The 16,682-nt window shown below is 40.4% G+C and overlaps 1 protein-coding gene across 1 annotated transcript; it reads left to right on the top strand.

Annotated features, from left to right (window-relative positions):
- Positions 1 to 3,750: 3,750 nt before the first annotated feature.
- LOC110515505 (uncharacterized) lies at positions 3,751 to 15,328 on the top strand. The gene is made up of 4 exons (XM_090194892.1): positions 3,751 to 4,376; positions 4,794 to 4,894; positions 5,030 to 5,207; positions 12,702 to 15,328. The coding sequence occupies exons 1-4, from the start codon at positions 4,031 to 4,033 to the stop codon at positions 13,718 to 13,720; spliced, it is 1,644 nt and encodes a 547-aa protein (XP_090051018.1). The 5' UTR covers positions 3,751 to 4,030; the 3' UTR covers positions 13,721 to 15,328.
- Positions 15,329 to 16,682: the final 1,354 nt, after the last annotated feature.

Below are 16,682 nucleotides of genomic sequence, written 5' to 3'. Positions count from 1 at the left end.
GTGTACAATGCTATTTAACTGTAAACAAATGAACAACAGACTTTCAGCATGCTTATAGAGAAGGGCACTCAACATGTACTGCACTGACACAAATGACTGATGACTGGTTGAGAGAAATTGATAACAAGAAGATTGTGGGAGCTCTATTGTTAGATTTCAGTGCAGCCTTTGATATTATTGATCATAACCTGTTGTTTAAGAATGTCTGTGCTATGGCTTTTCAGCCTCAGCTCTGAATCCACATTATGGCAATCTATCTACTAGAACTCAGAGGGTTTTTAATGGAAGCTTCTCTAATGTCAAACATATGAAGTGTGATGTACCGCAGGGCAGCTCTCTAGGCCCTCTACTCTTTTCTATTTTTACCAATGGCCTGCCACTGGCATTAAACAAAGCATGTGTGTCCATGTATGCTGATGATTCAACTATATAAGCACCAGCAACCACAGCTAATGAAGTCACTGAAACCCTTAACAAAGAGTTGCAGTCTGTTTTGGAATGCGTGGCCAGTAATAAACTGGTCCTGAACATCTCTAAAACTAAGAGCATTGTATTTAGTACAAATCATTCCTCAAGTTCTAGACCTCAGCTGAATCTGGTAATGAATTGTGTGGCTGTTGAACAAGTTGAGGAGACTAAATTACTTGGCATAACCTTAGATTGTAACTGTCATGGTCAAAACATATAGATTCAATGGTTGTAAAGATGGGGAGAGGTCTATCTGTAATAAAGAGATGCTCTTCTATTTTGACACCACACTCCAAAAAGCAAGTTCTGCAGGCTCTAGTTTTGTCTAATCTTAATTATTGTCCAGTCGTGTGGTCCAGTGCTGCAAGGAAAGACCTAGTTAAGCTGCAGCTGGCCCAGAACAGAGCGGCTGTCACGCCCTGGCCATAGAGAAGCTTTTATTCTCTATTTTTTATAAGAGCTAAGAGTTGAGGAGAGACTGACTGTATCACTTCTTTTTATAAGAAACATGAATGTGTTGAATATCCCAAATTGTTTGCATAGTCTGTAAGGGAATTCTGCCCTATGTGCACAGAAGAGACCACAGGAAAACTTCTTTAATCAGAGGTTAGTTTGTTTAATAAGGATTGCAACCCGGAGTTTACACTTACAGCAATTTGCAAGCAAGACACTCAGTTCAAAAGATGATGTTTTCCCTTTTTATCCCCTACTGAGGATCACCCCGCCCAGGCTGATGTCCCTTAACTTTAATACCATATAAGTTTGTGTGTATGCATTGATATGTAGGCTACGTGTGCCTTTTACAAAATGTATGTAGTTCTGTCCTTGAGCTGTTCTTGTCTATTGATGTGCTGTATTATGTGTCATGTTCTGTGTGGACCCCAGGAAGAGTAGCTGCTGCTTTTACAACATCTAATGGGCATCCTAATAAAATACCAAACTCTGTTATTCTCTCTGATCTCAGAAATAAAGAATCTTGGTTTGACTTGGACTCCAGCAGATCCTTATTTTATAATATCCACATCAACTCTTCCACGGATTGCTGTTTCATCATTGTCTCAATGAAGACTTCTTTGTTTTACTTTCCTGGGGTCATTTACAAGCCTCCCGCTGGTTGAATAAATGTTGTTTCCACGTCAAATTAAAAAACATCTTTAACATTGATGAACCTTCACTATCTTCATCCCTAAACTAGCAACATTAACTATTGTCTATAGTTATTCTCAATTACATTCCTGGCCTTATGAAATCCTAGCTAAATACAATGTTCGCACCAGTTTTCATTTCTTTGGTTATGCAAACATTTGTTTACTAGATTATATTTCTCATTAAGAATAATGTTGTTTTAATTCTATATGGGTCACGCCTTGCTTTGGTCATGTGTTCTCTTATGGGTGTCATGCCCGTAGATTGTTTTGTTTTGTTTGTTCAGGGTGTGATGTGGGTGGGCATTCTATGTTTGCATGTCTAGGTTTTGTATTTCTATGTTTTGGCCGGGTATGGTTCTCAATCAGGGACAGCTGTCTCTGTTTCGTTGTCTCTGATTGAGAACCATACTTAGGTAGCCTGTTTTCCCACTGTTAGTTGTGGGTTGTTGCTTTCTGTTTTTGTGTATCTGCACCTGACAGAACTGTTTCAGTTGTTCTCTTTGTTGTTTTGCATTTTAGTGTTCAGTTTCAAATAAATAATATGAACATGTACCACGCTGCACCTTGGTCCTCACCTTCCTCCTATGAATGCCGTTACGATGGGTCAATGATTTTAATTAGAATATAGCAATGATGCTCTCTTTTCAATCACTTACAGTTTCTTTGGAAAGTATTCAGAACCCTTGACTTTTTTCAAATTTTGTTACGTTACAGTGTTATTCTAAAATGGTTTAAATAAAACAATTTCCTCAACAATCTACACAAAATACCCCATAATGACATCACAATACCCCATAATGACATCACAATACCCCATAATGACATCACAATACCCCATAATGACATCACAATACCCCATAATGACAAAGCGGAAACAAGCTTTTTTATAAATGTTTTGCAAATGTATTAAACACAAAATGATTTACATAAGTATTCAGATCCTTTGCTGAATGAGACTCGAAATTGAGCTCAGGTGCATCCTGTTTCTATTGATCATCCTTGAGATGTTTCTACAATTTAATTGGAGTCCACCTGTTGTAAATTCAATTGATTGGACATGATTTGGAAAGGCACACACCTGTCTATATAAGGTCCCACAGTTGACAGAGCATGTCAGAGCAAGAACCAAGCCATGAGGTGGAAGGAATTGTCCATAGAGCTCTGAGACAGGATTGTGTTGAGGCACAGATCTGGGGAAGGGTACCAAAACATTTCTGCAGCATTGAAGGCCCCTGAATTAGCCCCCTGCAGTAAAAGGTTATTCATGGGGTAAAATTATCTGTTTAAGTCATTAGTGAAGGGCACATCATTCAAGAATACAGTTATCTTTTATTTTGTGCTCTATATCCTCTCAATCATTTATTCCTTCATAAACCGAAAACATATGTACCTAAACACAACATGTGTTCAAGGGCCCCTCTAGGTTCACGACCTCTTGACCATTATATCTGGATAGCTGACAACTATGTTTTAAAGGTCAAAAGTGATCTGTTTAGGTCATCAGTAAAGGAAGCATAGTTAAAGAGTACAATGACCCTTTCAAAGACTGAGACATCCCCCGGACAAAGAACATCTTGCCGCTCATTGTATCCTACCCTGACTATATCCAACCCTACTCCATGTGTTGTCTCTATCATGTATCCTACCATGACTATATCCAACCCAACTCCATGTGTTGTCTCTATCATGTATCCTACCATGACTATATCCAACCCAACTCCATGTGTTGTCTCTATCATGTATCCTACCATGACTATATCCAACCCAACTCCATGTGTTGTCTCTATCATGTATCCTACCATGACTATATCAACCCAACTCCATGTGTTGCCACTATCATGTTTCCTACTTGGCTGAAGCTTTGATCCAGTGGAAGAAGTATTGAGGAGCAGGGAGGTTAAAGGTCACTTCAAGAAACAGCTGTTACTCTACACTATCCCTAGATAATCCAGTAATGAGAGAAAATGTATAGAATATTTATGGCTCTATAACATCTCTATCTATATATAACATCTCTATCTAATCCGTTTTATTGAACCTAATTCCATAACATCAGGTTGTTTTAAAATTACTTGTTTTGACATTGTTTTCTAATCTGCGTTATCCACTCCAGTCAGCAGAGAGCGATATGAGTCTTTCAGGTGATGCTGCTTGCGTGACGTATAATCTAGTGGACGGAACTGGAGGCTTCTTCAACAGCGACAAAAGGCTTCTGATTCAACCAACGTGTTGCTTTGCTAGCGAACATAAAGTTGAGTCTTTGAAGCTCTTTAGGCCAATCGTGTGTATATTACTCTTAGTGTTTTGAATATAATTATGTTTACCCATCTACTAGTTCATGTTAACGTCATTTGCTCGTTAAATTAGCAAATGTGTTACTAAATTGATACTGCATTAGGCTAATCGACCGGAGCATGAGCTCACAAAGCTCGACCGAGAAAGAAGCTCTGGTGAAAGGAGAGGAAGAAGCTTTCAGGATGAAAAGGGAGGAAGAGGACGCTATCGCATTGAAAGAAGAAGAGGATGATATTACAGTGAAAGAGGAAGATGGGAAAGAGGTTGTCAAAGTGGAAGTGGAGAAGGTAGAAGCTTTCAGAATCAAAAACGAGGAAGATGCCATAACATTGAAAGAAGAGAATGTAGTGAAAGAAGAGGAAGAACCTTTTAGAGTAAAAGAGGAAGAGGAGGCTATCTCAATAAAAAAGGAGGAAGACGTTTTGCGAGTGAAAGCGGAGGAGGCTGAAGATCAGACTACCACCAGTGAGTACTGTCTTAAAAACAGGGACACTATGTAGTTCTTGAAATAATGTATTGTTTTAAAGGGGCATTCTACTTCAGTTCAACACTTGAATATGTTGTTCAGTACTGTGGGAATTGTTTAAGGGACAATCTGCCATTGGTACATATGTTTTTGGGACTTCGATGTATTGAATTCTCATTCTCCATGTGGTCTACATTAAAGTTCACCTCATCTAATATAACAGGCTTTTAAAATCTACTTAAAATATCAAAGGGATGTAAAGGCACCCATTTTGTGGAAATGACCCTTTACATTTGCAACACAAACAATATTTTACAAAATCATGATGGAAGTGGCCATTTTAGACATATTCATGCCTCTTGATTGTAATAGACGGTCATAAGTTTACCGTCTGTTTGCTGTTCTCGTTCACACAGGAGAGAGACGTGACTATCGTGGATCCTCTGGGGAGCATCAACAACATCCTGATCCTGCTGACGAGGCAGAGAAGAGTCTCTCCAGATCAGAACACCAGATGGTACAGCTTGGTCTGGTCTAGCATACAGCTTGCTCTCTCTGGGTCTAGGCTGGATTTCTGTAAAGCACTACATGACAACACTGGCATCAGCATCCATAATGATATGTGTCTGTGTCCCCTCTTTATGGTTACCAGGAAAACGCTAGCCCTTCCTCCCTCCTGGAGTCCCCATGTCGTGCCTCTCCCAGTAGCGCCTTACTGCTGGGTATGAAGAGGTTGTCTGTGCTGCTGGTGGACTGCAAGAAAACAACGGGGCTGAGTGGAACTGTGAGAGGAGGAGAAGAGAAGAAAGGATCAGATTTGACTCATCAAAGTAAGTGCTGTAGTTCAGTTTGAACAAATTTAATAGATCTGCCCACTGGTATCTGTTACCAGGACAACCAGCAGAGTTCTGTTAGTTGACAAGAAGATAGGCTGGTATCTGTTGCCAGGACAACCAGCAGAGTTCTGTTAGTTGACAGGAAGATGGCCTGGTATCTGTTACCAGCACAACCAGCAGAGTACTGTTAGTTGACAGGAAGATAGACTGGTGGATATGGATGTTATGAATATCATAACACTGAAAAGGATTCTACCAATGAAAAGAGAGGAACCAATAGACCATATAAAACCTTGATGAAAGTTAGATTTAGAGAGGAACCAATAGACCATATAAAACCTTGATAAAAGTTAGATTTAGAGAGAAACCAATAGACCATATAAAACCTTGATAAAAGTTAGATTTAGAGAGACACCAATAGACCATATAAAACCTTGATGAAATTTTGCCTTAGAGAGGAACCAATAGACCATATAAAACCTTGATGAAAGTTAGCTTTAGAGAGAGAGTTTCAAGATGATCCAATGTAAGCTGCTTGTTTTACAAAAACTTTTCCTTAAAAATGATGACCTGACTTTTTTCCATCTTTACCAACGACATGCCAACGACATTTGAGTAAAGCCAGTGTGTGTCTGTATGCGGATGACTCAACACAGTACACGTCAGCTACCACGGAAACTGAAATGACAGCAACACTTACAAAGAGCTGCAGTGAGTTTCAGAATGGGTGTCAAGGAATAAGTTAGTCCTAAATATTTCAAATTACCTTAAATTACATGGCCTACTATGCTAATTCTGTAGCGTATTGTTAGAGAGGGGTAAATCAATATTTTGTTGGAGCGCCAGGCAGGTATTGACCCTAGTTATTAAAGTTAGTTATTACCTATTATAACGAAATTATTATTAAATATTATTAAAACTGAAAGGATGAGAGTAGAATAGAGTAGCGCTTCCAGACACATTCTAAACATTATGGAGTCTTAAAGGAGAACTGTAGCATCTAATGATGAAACATTATGGAGTCTTAAAGGAGGACTGTAGCATCTAATGATGAAACATTATGCAGTCTTAACTTCTTATGGCTAACATTCCGCTGAAACGGCAGAGGGCGAAATGCAAAAATATTTTTTAGAAATATGTAACTTTCATGCATTCACAAGTGCAATACACCAAATTAAAGCTTAGCCTGTTGTTAGTCTCCCCATCATGTCCGATTTCAAAAAAGCTTTACAGCGAAACCACACCATATAATTATGTTAGGTCAGAGCCTCTTCACAAAAACACACACAGCCATTTTCCAGCCAAAGAGAGGAGTCACAAAAAGCAAAAATAGAGATAAAATTAATCACTAACCTTTGATGATCTTCATCAGATGGCACTCATAGGACTTCATGTTACACAATACATGTATGTTTTGTTCAAAAAAGTTCATATTTATATCCAAAAATCTCAGTTTACATTGGAGCTTTATGGTCAGTTATGTTGTGCCTAGAAAACATCCGGCAAATTTTCAGAGAGCCACATCAATTTACAGAAATACTCATATTAACTTTAATAAAATATACAAGTATTATGCACAGAATTATAGATATACTTCTCCTTAATGCAACCGCTGTGTCAGATTTCAAAAAAGCTTTACGGAAAAAGCAAACCATGCAATAATCTGAGTATGGCGCTCAGACACAACAACAAGCCATGCAGATACCCGCCATGTTGTGGAGACAGAAATAGCGTTATAAATATTCACTTACCTTTGATCTTCAGAATGCACTCCCAGGAATCCCAGTTAAACAATAAAAACATTTTTGTTTGTTTGATGAAGGCCATCATTTATGTCCAAATACCTCCTTTTGTTAATGTGTTTGGTAAAGAAATCCAAACTCACGAGGCGCGGGCAAGTCCAGGCGAAAGTTCAGATGAAAAATTCAAAAATGATTTTTTCCCGTGGATTCTCTCTCCCTGTAGTGCTGTACTGAAACAGCTGCTCTCCCTCTCTCTCCCTCTCTCTCCCTGTAGTGCTGTACTGAAACAGCTGCTCTCCCCCTCTCTCTCCTTGTAGTGCTGTACTGAAACAGCTGCAAAACGTGTCTCGTGGCGTTGCTGGATGCGGGCCTCGCTCTGCTGCTTTGCCAGTTAATTTGTTATTTTATTACAGCTATGGCCTTTGTCTTTTCACCTGGAGTTGTTTATTTATGTCTGAGAAAAAAAACATCTTTCAACTCATAAAACATATACAAAATAAACTCAGCAAAAAAATATTACGGATCTTTTTCAGAACCTTGTCTTTCGAAGATTATTCGTAAAATTCCAAATAACATCACTGATCTTCATTGTAAAGGGTTTAATCACTAACCTTTGATAATCTTCATCAGATGACACTCAATACATTAATGTTTTGTTCGATAATGTGCATATTTATATCCACAAATCTCGGTTTACATTGACGCCATGTTCAGAAATGCCTCCAAAATATCCAGCGTAATTACAGAGAGCTACGCCAGATAACAGAAATACTCATCATAAACTTTGACGAAAGATGCATGTTTTACATATAATTAAAGATACACTGGTTCTTAATGCAACCGCTGTGTCAGATTTCTTTTAAACGTTACGAAAAAAGCATACCATTCAATAATCTGAGACGATGCTCAGAAGTAAATATATTTCTCCGCCATGTTGGAGTCAACAGAAATACGAAATTACATCATAAATATTCCCTTACCTTTGATGATCTTTCATCAGAATGCAGTGCAAGGAGTCCGAGTTCCACAATGAATCATTGTTTTGTTCCATAATGTCCATTACTAGTGTCCAATTAGCTACTTTTGCTAGCACGGTTAGTTCACATATCCAAAAGCTGGTGCTGGTCCAATGAACAGGTCAAACTATGTAGAGAATCAATCTTCAGGATGTTATTTTCATATATATCCAATAACGTTCCAACCGGAGCATTCGTTTTTGTCTGCAGAGTAATGGAACGCTGTCGATATCAACAGTCATGTGCGCAACCAGGAACGGGCATTCTGACAGACCACTGACTCATTCCCCTTCCATCAAGTCCCACATCACACGAGAGGCTTCATTCCATGTTCTACTGACTGTTGACATCTAGTGGAAGGCGTAGGAAGTGCGAACAGATCCATATCTTGTTTGGATGTGAATAGGCGGTGACTTGAATTTCGACCAGCCCCAGAATTTCAACTTCCTGTTTGGAAGTTTGTCTGCCCTATGAGTTCTGTTATATTCACAGACATAATTCAAACAGTTTTAGGAACGTCAGTGTTTTCTATCCAATAGTAATAAAAATATGCATATATTAGCATCTAGGACAGAGTAGGATGCAGTTCACTATGGGCACGCAATTCATCCAAAGTGAAAATGCTGTCCCCTATCCCTAACAGGTTTAAATGCTGTCCCCTATCCCTAACAGGTTTAAACGCTGTTTCCCGTGCTTGTTCAATGAACCATAAACAATTAATGAACATGCACCTGTGGAACGGTCGTTAAGACACAAACAGCTTGCAGACGGTAGGCAATTAAGGTTACAGTTATGAAAACTTAGGACTCTAAAGTGGCCTTTCTACTGAATCTGGAAACACCAAAAGAAAGATGCTCAGGGTCCCTGCTCATCTGCATGAATGTGCCTTAGGCATGCTGCAAGAAGGCATGAGGACTGCAGATGTGGCCAGGGCAATAAATTACAATGTCCGTACTGTGAGACGCCTAAGACAGCGCTACAGGGAGACAGAATGGACAGCTTATCGTCCTCGCAGTGCCAGACCAAGTGTAATAACACCTGCCCCGGATCGGTACAACCGAACATCACACCTGCGGGACAGGTACAGGATGGCAACAACTGCCCAAGTTACACCAGGAACGCACAATCACTCCATCAGTTCTCAGACTGTCTGCAATAGGCTGAGAGAGGCTGGACTGAGGGCTTGTAAAGGCAGGTCATCACCAGACATCACCGGCAACAACGTCGCCTCTGGGCACAAACCCACCGTCACTGGACCAGACAAGACTGGCAAAAAGTGCTCTTCACTGACAAGTCACTGACAAGTCACGGTTTTGTCTCCAGGGGTGGTGGTCGGATTCGCGTTTATCGTCTAAGGAATGAGCATTACACGAGGCCTGTACTCTGGAGCGGGATCGATTTGGAGGTGAAGGGGCAGTCATGGTCTGGGGTGGTGTGTCACAGCATCATCAGACTGAACTTGTTGTCATTGCAGGCAATTTCAACGCTGTGTGTTACAGGGAAGACATCCTCCTCCCTCACGTGGTACCCTTCCTGCAGGCTCATCCTGACATGACCCTCCAGCATGACAATGCCACCAGCCAAACTGCTCATTCTGTGTGTGATTTCCTGCAAGACCGGAATGTCAGTGTTCTGCCATGGCCAGCAAAGAGCCAGGATCTCAATCCAATTGAGCACGTCTGGGACCCGTTGGATCGATCTTAAGTTTGCTGAAAATAAACGCAGTTGACAGTGAGAGGATGTTTCTTTTTTTTGCTGAGTTTAGATTGACGAGGGGGAAAAAACTAAGATTTTTAGAATAATGCTGAAATGTAACAAAATTTGGAAAAGTTGAAGGGGTCTGGATCCTTAATGAATGCACTGTGTGTGTATACTGAACCAAAATATAAACAACAATTTCAACGATTTACAGTTAATTTTAGTCAGTCATTGTAAAGGAATAAATTAGGCCCTAATCTATGGACTTTACATTTACATGCCACACCTGTCAGGTGGATTAATTATCTTGGCAAAGGAGAAATGTTCACTAACAGGAATGTAAACAAATTTGTGCACAAAATTTTTGAGAAATAAGCTTCTTTGCTTATGGAAAAATTCTGGGGTCTTTTATTTCATGAAACATGGGACCAACACTTCACATGTTGTTTTATATTTTTTAGCAACATCTACTCAAATTATTTTTACTTTACACAAACTTTCAAGGACATTCGTGATAGTCAAAATGTACAAAATCTTTGCACAAAATATCATGACACTTGTGATGTTCACAAATTTTGTACATTTTGACTGTCTAAATAAAAGAAATTGACGCAGCGGGCGTTGTCATGGAAATTCATGTATACTGAGAGAGACTTTAATTTCTTCAAACAATCATTTTTTATTTAATATTGATTAATTATTGCAATAATTAAGCTGTTGACCCCACACTCTTGAGTGTGTTGCCGAGAACATTAACCTTGAATAAAAAACAGAGCTCTTATAAATGCTTAGTCAGGGCTGGTTCCACCCCTCCCATGCTGATTGGGGGGCATCACAAGCCATCCTGGGTTCATCCTGTGGTCATCTGCACCTGGTGTTGTTTTAACCCCCCAACCCGGCTGTAGGTTTTTATCAGTAAGTCATGATTCAATTGTCAGCTCAAGCTCCAGAGGCCCAACTCAGTCCCATAGACACAGATGAGAGAGTACCCATCAAAGCTATTCGATGGCTAAACAGTATTAATACAATCTTGTAATTTCTCTGTGTCCACCCTATCGACGCTTTGTGTCTGTCTCCAACAAAAATATAAAAATGCACATTCCTGCAGTCAGCCAATTGCACGCTCCCTCTGAGACATCTGTGGCATTGTGACAAAACTGCACATTTTAGAGTGGCCTTTTATTTTCCCCGGCACAAGGTGCACCTGTGTAATAATCAAGCTGTTCAATCAGCTCCTTGATATGCCACACCTGTCAGGTGGTTTAGACGTAAAAACAAGTTTTGGACTTCCACTTAAAATGACTTATTTACTGTTATGTTTAAGGAAGTGTGTATAGTCGTGGCCAAAAGTTTTGAGAATGACACAAATGTTAATTTCACCAAATCTGCTGCCTCAGTTTGTATGATGGCAATTTGCATATACTCCAGAATGTTATGAAGAGTGTTCAGATGAATTGCAATTAATTGCAAAGTCCCTCTTTTCCATGCAATTGAACTGAACCCCCCCCCCCCCCCCCCCCAAAACTGGAAGCTTCAAAAGGAGGGTGGTGCTTGGAATCATTGTTCTTCATATGTCACCCACGGATAAAAAGGGCTTCACAGGCAAGGATATAGCTGCCAGTAAGATTGCACCTAAATCAACCATTTATCGGATCATCAAGAACTTCAAGGAGAGCGGTTCAATTGTTGTGAAGAAGGCTTCAGGGCACCCAAGAAACTCTAGCAAGTGCCAGGACCGTCTCCTAAAGTTGATTCAGCTGCGGGATCGGGGCACCAACAGTACAGAGCTTGCTCAGTAATGGCAGCAGGCAGGTGTGAGTGCATCTGCACGCACAGTGAAGCGAAGACTTTTGGTGTCAAGAAGGACAGCAAAGACGCCACTTCCCTCCAGGAAAAACATCAGGGACAGACTGATATTCTGCAAAAGTTACAGGGATTGGACTGCTGAGGACTGGGGTAAAGTAATTTCCCCTGATGAATCCCCTTTCCGATTGTTTGGGGCATCCGGAAAAAAGCTTGTCCGGAGAAGACAAGGTGAGCGCAACCGTCAGTCCTGTGCTGAGACCATTCATGTGTGGGGTTGCTTCTCAGCCAAGGGTGTGGGCTCACTCACAATGTTGCCTAAGAACACAGCCATGAATAAAGAATGGTACCAACACATCCTCGAAGAGCAACTTCTCCCAACCATCCAGGTACAGTTTGGTGACGAACAATGCCTTTTCCAGCATGATGGAGCACCTTGCCATAAGGCAAAAGTGATAATTAAGTGGCTTGGGTAACAAAACATAAATATTTTGGGTCCATGGCCAGGAAACTCCCCAGACCTTAATCCAATTGAGAACTTGTGGTCAATCATCAAGAGGCGGGTGGACAAACAAAAACCCACAAATTCTGACAAAATCCAAGCATTGATTATGCAAGAATGGGCTGCCATCAGTCAGGATGTGGCCCAGAAGTTAATTGACAGCATGCCAGGGCGGATTGCAGAGGTCTTGAAAAAGAAGGGTCAACACTGCAAATATTGACACCTCATCAACTTCATGTCATTGTAAATAAAAGCCTTTGACACTTATGAAATGCTTGTAATTTATACTTCAGCATTCCATAGTAACATCTGACAAAAAATGTCTAAAGACACTGAAGCAGCAAACTTTGTGGAAATTAATATTTTTCATTCTCAAAACTTTTGGCCACGACTGTAGGTCGCATTCTGTATCATACAGCTATTAAAGTTATATATTTAGAACTACCTGCTCGATTTGGAATCCAGTGACGTCTGTGTCTTGAGTGTTCTAGAACTGTTTCGTTTTTTGTGTTCTGACGAAAACAGAATGAATAAATAAGTAGTGTAAACATTATCAGTAATTACCAGGAAACTTTACAACATTTGTTTTAAAATCACACTAAGATTGTTAAAACTGGCCTTAGGTTATTGAGGGATCTGATTAGGATTTACTCTCGGAGCAAGGCCGTTTTATCATGTGGAGGTTTCTTTCGGTCTCTATTTTTCTTTTAAACACTGTCTTTGGCAGGAGAAAGACCAGACTCAGAGGAACCAGAGCCAGGGATGTCCAAACCAGCAAGAAGACACCAGTGCTCTTACTGTGGCAAGTGTTTTAAGCGGTTAGGGAACCTGAAACGGCACGGGCTAGTACACACAGGGGAGAAGCCATACCACTGCTCCCAATGTGGCAAGCATTTCAGCCAGTCAAGGGATCTGAAAAAACATGATAGAATACACACAGGGGAGAAGCCTTTCTACTGCTCCCACTGTGGCAAGTGTTTTAACCAGTTAGGGACCCTGAAAAAACATGGGCTAGTACACACAGGGGAGAAGCCTTACCACTGCTCCGACTGTGGCAAGCGTTTTAAGCGGTTAGGGACCCTGAAACAACACGGGCTAGTACACACGGGGGAGAAGCCATACCACTGCTCCCAGTGTGGCAAGTGTTTTAACCAGTCAGGGCATCTGAAAGACCACGAAAGAATACACACAGGGGAGAAGCCTTTCTACTGCTCCCAGTGTGGCAAGCGTTTCAGCCAGTCAAGGGATCTGAAAAAACATGAAAGAATACACACAGGGGAGAAGCCTTTCTACTGCTCCCAGTGTGGCAAGCGTTTCAGCCAGTCAAGGGATCTGAAAAAACATGATAGAATACACACAGGGGAGAAGCCTTTCTACTGCTCCCAGTGTGGCAAGCGTTTCAGCCAGTCAGGGGATCTGAAAAACCATGAGAGAAGACACACAGGGGAGAAGCCTTACCACTGCTCCCAGTGTGGCAAGTGTTTCACCCAGTCAGGGGATCTGAAAAAACATGAAAGAATACACACAGGGGAGAAGCCTTACCACTGCTCCCAGTGTGGCAAGTGTTTCAGCCAGTCAGGGGATCTGAAAAAACATGAAAGAATACACACAGGGGAGAAGCCTTACCACTGCTCCCAGTGTGGCATGTGTTTTAACCGGTCAGGGAGCCTGAAACAACACGAGAGAATACACAGAGGTGAGATGCATTACCACTCCTCCCAGGGTGCAAAGCTTTTGCCCATTTAGGAAGCCTGAAAGAACATGAGACACAGAGGAGAAGGCTTTACAGAAGGTTAGACTTTGGGAAAACATATTACTCATAACAATCACTTAAACGTCATTAGAGAATCCACACAGGAGAGAGAAATTACTTCTCTTAGCGTGTATATTGATATTTCACATTTCATTTTTCTTACAATTCATCAGAGAACATACACAGTGTTCCCGCTGTCTTATATTATTGCCTTATAATGTGTTTACCTGTTTTTACCATATGAAATTGCTTCTTCCAATTATTGATAAACATGTACCTGTTAAGAAACTGACTGTTAGAACTGTTAAGGCTCCATGGATTGATGAAGAATTTAAAAACTGTATGTTTGAAAGAGTTGGGGCAAAAGGAGTGGCTAATAAGTCTGGCTGGCTTACATACTGCAAATTGAGAAATTATGTGACCAAACTCAACAAAAATAACCTACTTTATTAAGAAGCCAAGATCAATGATATAAAGAATGATGTAATAAAACATCATGAAAGAAAAGCAGTCCAAGTATTGAATGTTGTGAAGTTAGTGTGGGAGAGGTGGAACAATTGGTATCGATCAATAATGACAAACCTCCTGGCATTGACAACTTAGATGGAAAGCTACTGAGGACAGTAGCTGACTCTATAGCCACTCCTATCTGTCATATTTTTAACATGAGCCTAGAGGAAAGTCTTTGTTTTCAGGCCTGGAGGGAAGCCAAATTAATCCACTACCTAGTCATGTAAGACTGTAAGTAAGACTGGAACATAGTATCAACAGGAACTCTTAGTTCCCTTTATCCATCTGTTACCTAAAATATAATTTCAACACACAGACATCTGACTTTGTACAGTTGACCTTTTCATGCACTTGCAAGGTGTCTACCACTGATTCTTTATCTCAAGCTAAAGCAAAACATGAATCATTGTACTTTTGTCATCACAGGTGTTCCTGTAATGTACAGATATCATCAAAGTTCTTACAAGTCAAATGACACACATCTCTGACACACTTATCCCACCAGACATGCCACCGGGGGTCTTTTCACAGTTCACAAGATTCCAGAACAAATTCAAGAAAGCGTACAGTATTATATAGGGCCCTTATTGCATGGAACTTCCTTCCATCTCATGTTGCTCAAATAAATAGCAAACCTGGTTTAAAAAAAACAGATAAAGCAACACCTCTCCCCTATTTGACCTAGGTAGTTTGTGTATATGCATTGATATGTAGGCTACGTGCGCCTTTTACAAAATGTATGTAGTTCTGTCCTTGAGCTGTTCTTGTCTATTGATGTTCTATATTATTGTCACGCCATAGAGGTTTTTATTCTCTATTTGGGTTAGGCCGGGGTGTGACTCAGGTGGGAATTCCAGTTTCTTTATTTCTATGTTTTCTATTTCTTTGTTTTTGGCGGAGTGTGGTTCCCAATCGGAGGCAGCTGTCTATCGTTGTCTCTAATTGTGAATCATACTTAGGCAGCCTTTTTCCACCTGTGTTTTTTGGGTAGTTGTTTTCTGTATAGTTGATTTGTCTTACAGAACTGTTCATTCTTCTCTTTGTTATTTTGTTCTAATGTTTTTTGATTAAATAAAAACCATGAACACTTACCACTCTGCGCTTTGGTCCATGCCTTCCAACGAGAGACGTGACAATTATGTGTCATGTTTTGTGTTGACCGCAGGAGGGGTAGCTGCTGCTTTTGCAACAGCTAATGGGGATCCTAGTAAAATACCAAATACCAAACTCTGTTGTTCTCTCTGAGCTCAGAAATAAAGAATCTTGGTTTGACTTGGACTCCAGCAGATCCTTATATTATAATATCCACTACAACTCACCCACAGATTGCTGTTTCATGATTGTCTCAATGAAGAGTTCCTCATTCCACTTTCCTGTGGGCTTTTACAAGCCTCCCACTGGTTGAATAAACATTGTTTCCACGTCAAATTAAAAAAAACATGCTTAACATTGATGAACCTTCACTATCTTCATCCCTAAACTAGCAACATTAACTATTGTCTATTGTTATTCTCAATGACATTCCTGGCCTTATGAAATCCTAGCTAAATACAATGTTCCCACCAGTTTTCATGTCTTTGGTTATGCAAACATTTGTTTATTAGATTATATTTCTCATTAAGATGAATATAGTTTTAATTCTGCATGGGTCACGCTTTGCTTTGGTCGTGTGGTCCCTTATGGGTCAATGATTTTAATTAGAATATAGCAATTATGCTCTCTCCTCAATCACTTACAGTTTCTTTGGAAAGTATTCAGACCCCTTGACTTTTAGGTTTAGGTCATCAGTAAAGGGGACATCTTAAATATTACAATGACCCTTTCAAAGACAGACATCCCCCGGACCTCCCCCTATAACTATTTTTAAAAGGGTAAAAATGATCTGTTTTCTATAGCATTAAGGTCAGGGCGTTGTGATGCCCACTCCAATACCTTGACTTTGTTGTCCTTAAGCCATTTTGCCACAACTTTGGAAGTATGCTTGGCATCATTGTCCATTTGAAAGACCCATTTGCGACCAAGCTTTAACTGACTGATGTCTTGAGATGTTGCTTCAATATATTCACATAATTTTCCTCACCCATGATGCCATCTATTTTGTGAAGTGCCCCAGTCCTTCCTGCAGCGAAGCACCCCCACAACGTGATGCTGCCACCTGTGTGCTTCACGGTGGGGATGGTGTTCTTCGGCTTGCAAGCATCCCCCTTTTTCCTCCGATCATAACGATGGTCATTATGGCCAAACAGTTCTATTTTTGTTTCATCAGACCAGAGGACACCTTCAGGCGTTTGGAAATTGCTGTCAGAAATATGTGTATAGGTGGCAGGGAAGTCAGGCGCAGGAGAGTCAAACGGAGTGTAAAATGGAGTCTTTTAATAATGTCCAAGTAACATGCTCCATAACACTAAATAGAAACATGAATATAAACAAATATGGGTACGAAGA

Source organism: Oncorhynchus mykiss, chromosome 13 (genome assembly GCF_057628025.1).
Source record: "Oncorhynchus mykiss isolate SJ-2025 chromosome 13, ASM5762802v1, whole genome shotgun sequence".
Classification (NCBI taxonomy): Eukaryota; Metazoa; Chordata; class Actinopteri; order Salmoniformes; family Salmonidae; genus Oncorhynchus; species Oncorhynchus mykiss.
This window is presented reverse-complemented; position numbering and strand designations above follow the sequence as displayed.

What these genes read in the sequence shown, in the direction of transcription:
- LOC110515505 (XM_090194892.1), top strand. Translation starts at nt 4,031, where the DNA reads ATGAGCTCACAAAGCTCGACCGAGAAAGAAGCTCTGGTGAAAGGAGAG. An exon ending in TGAAGATCAGACTACCACCA is followed by an intron (nt 4,377 to 4,793) that starts GTGAGTACTGTC and finishes TCGTTCACACAG; the next exon opens with GAGAGAGACGTGACTATCGT. An exon ending in CCAGATCAGAACACCAGATG is followed by an intron (nt 4,895 to 5,029) that starts GTACAGCTTGGT and finishes TATGGTTACCAG; the next exon opens with GAAAACGCTAGCCCTTCCTC.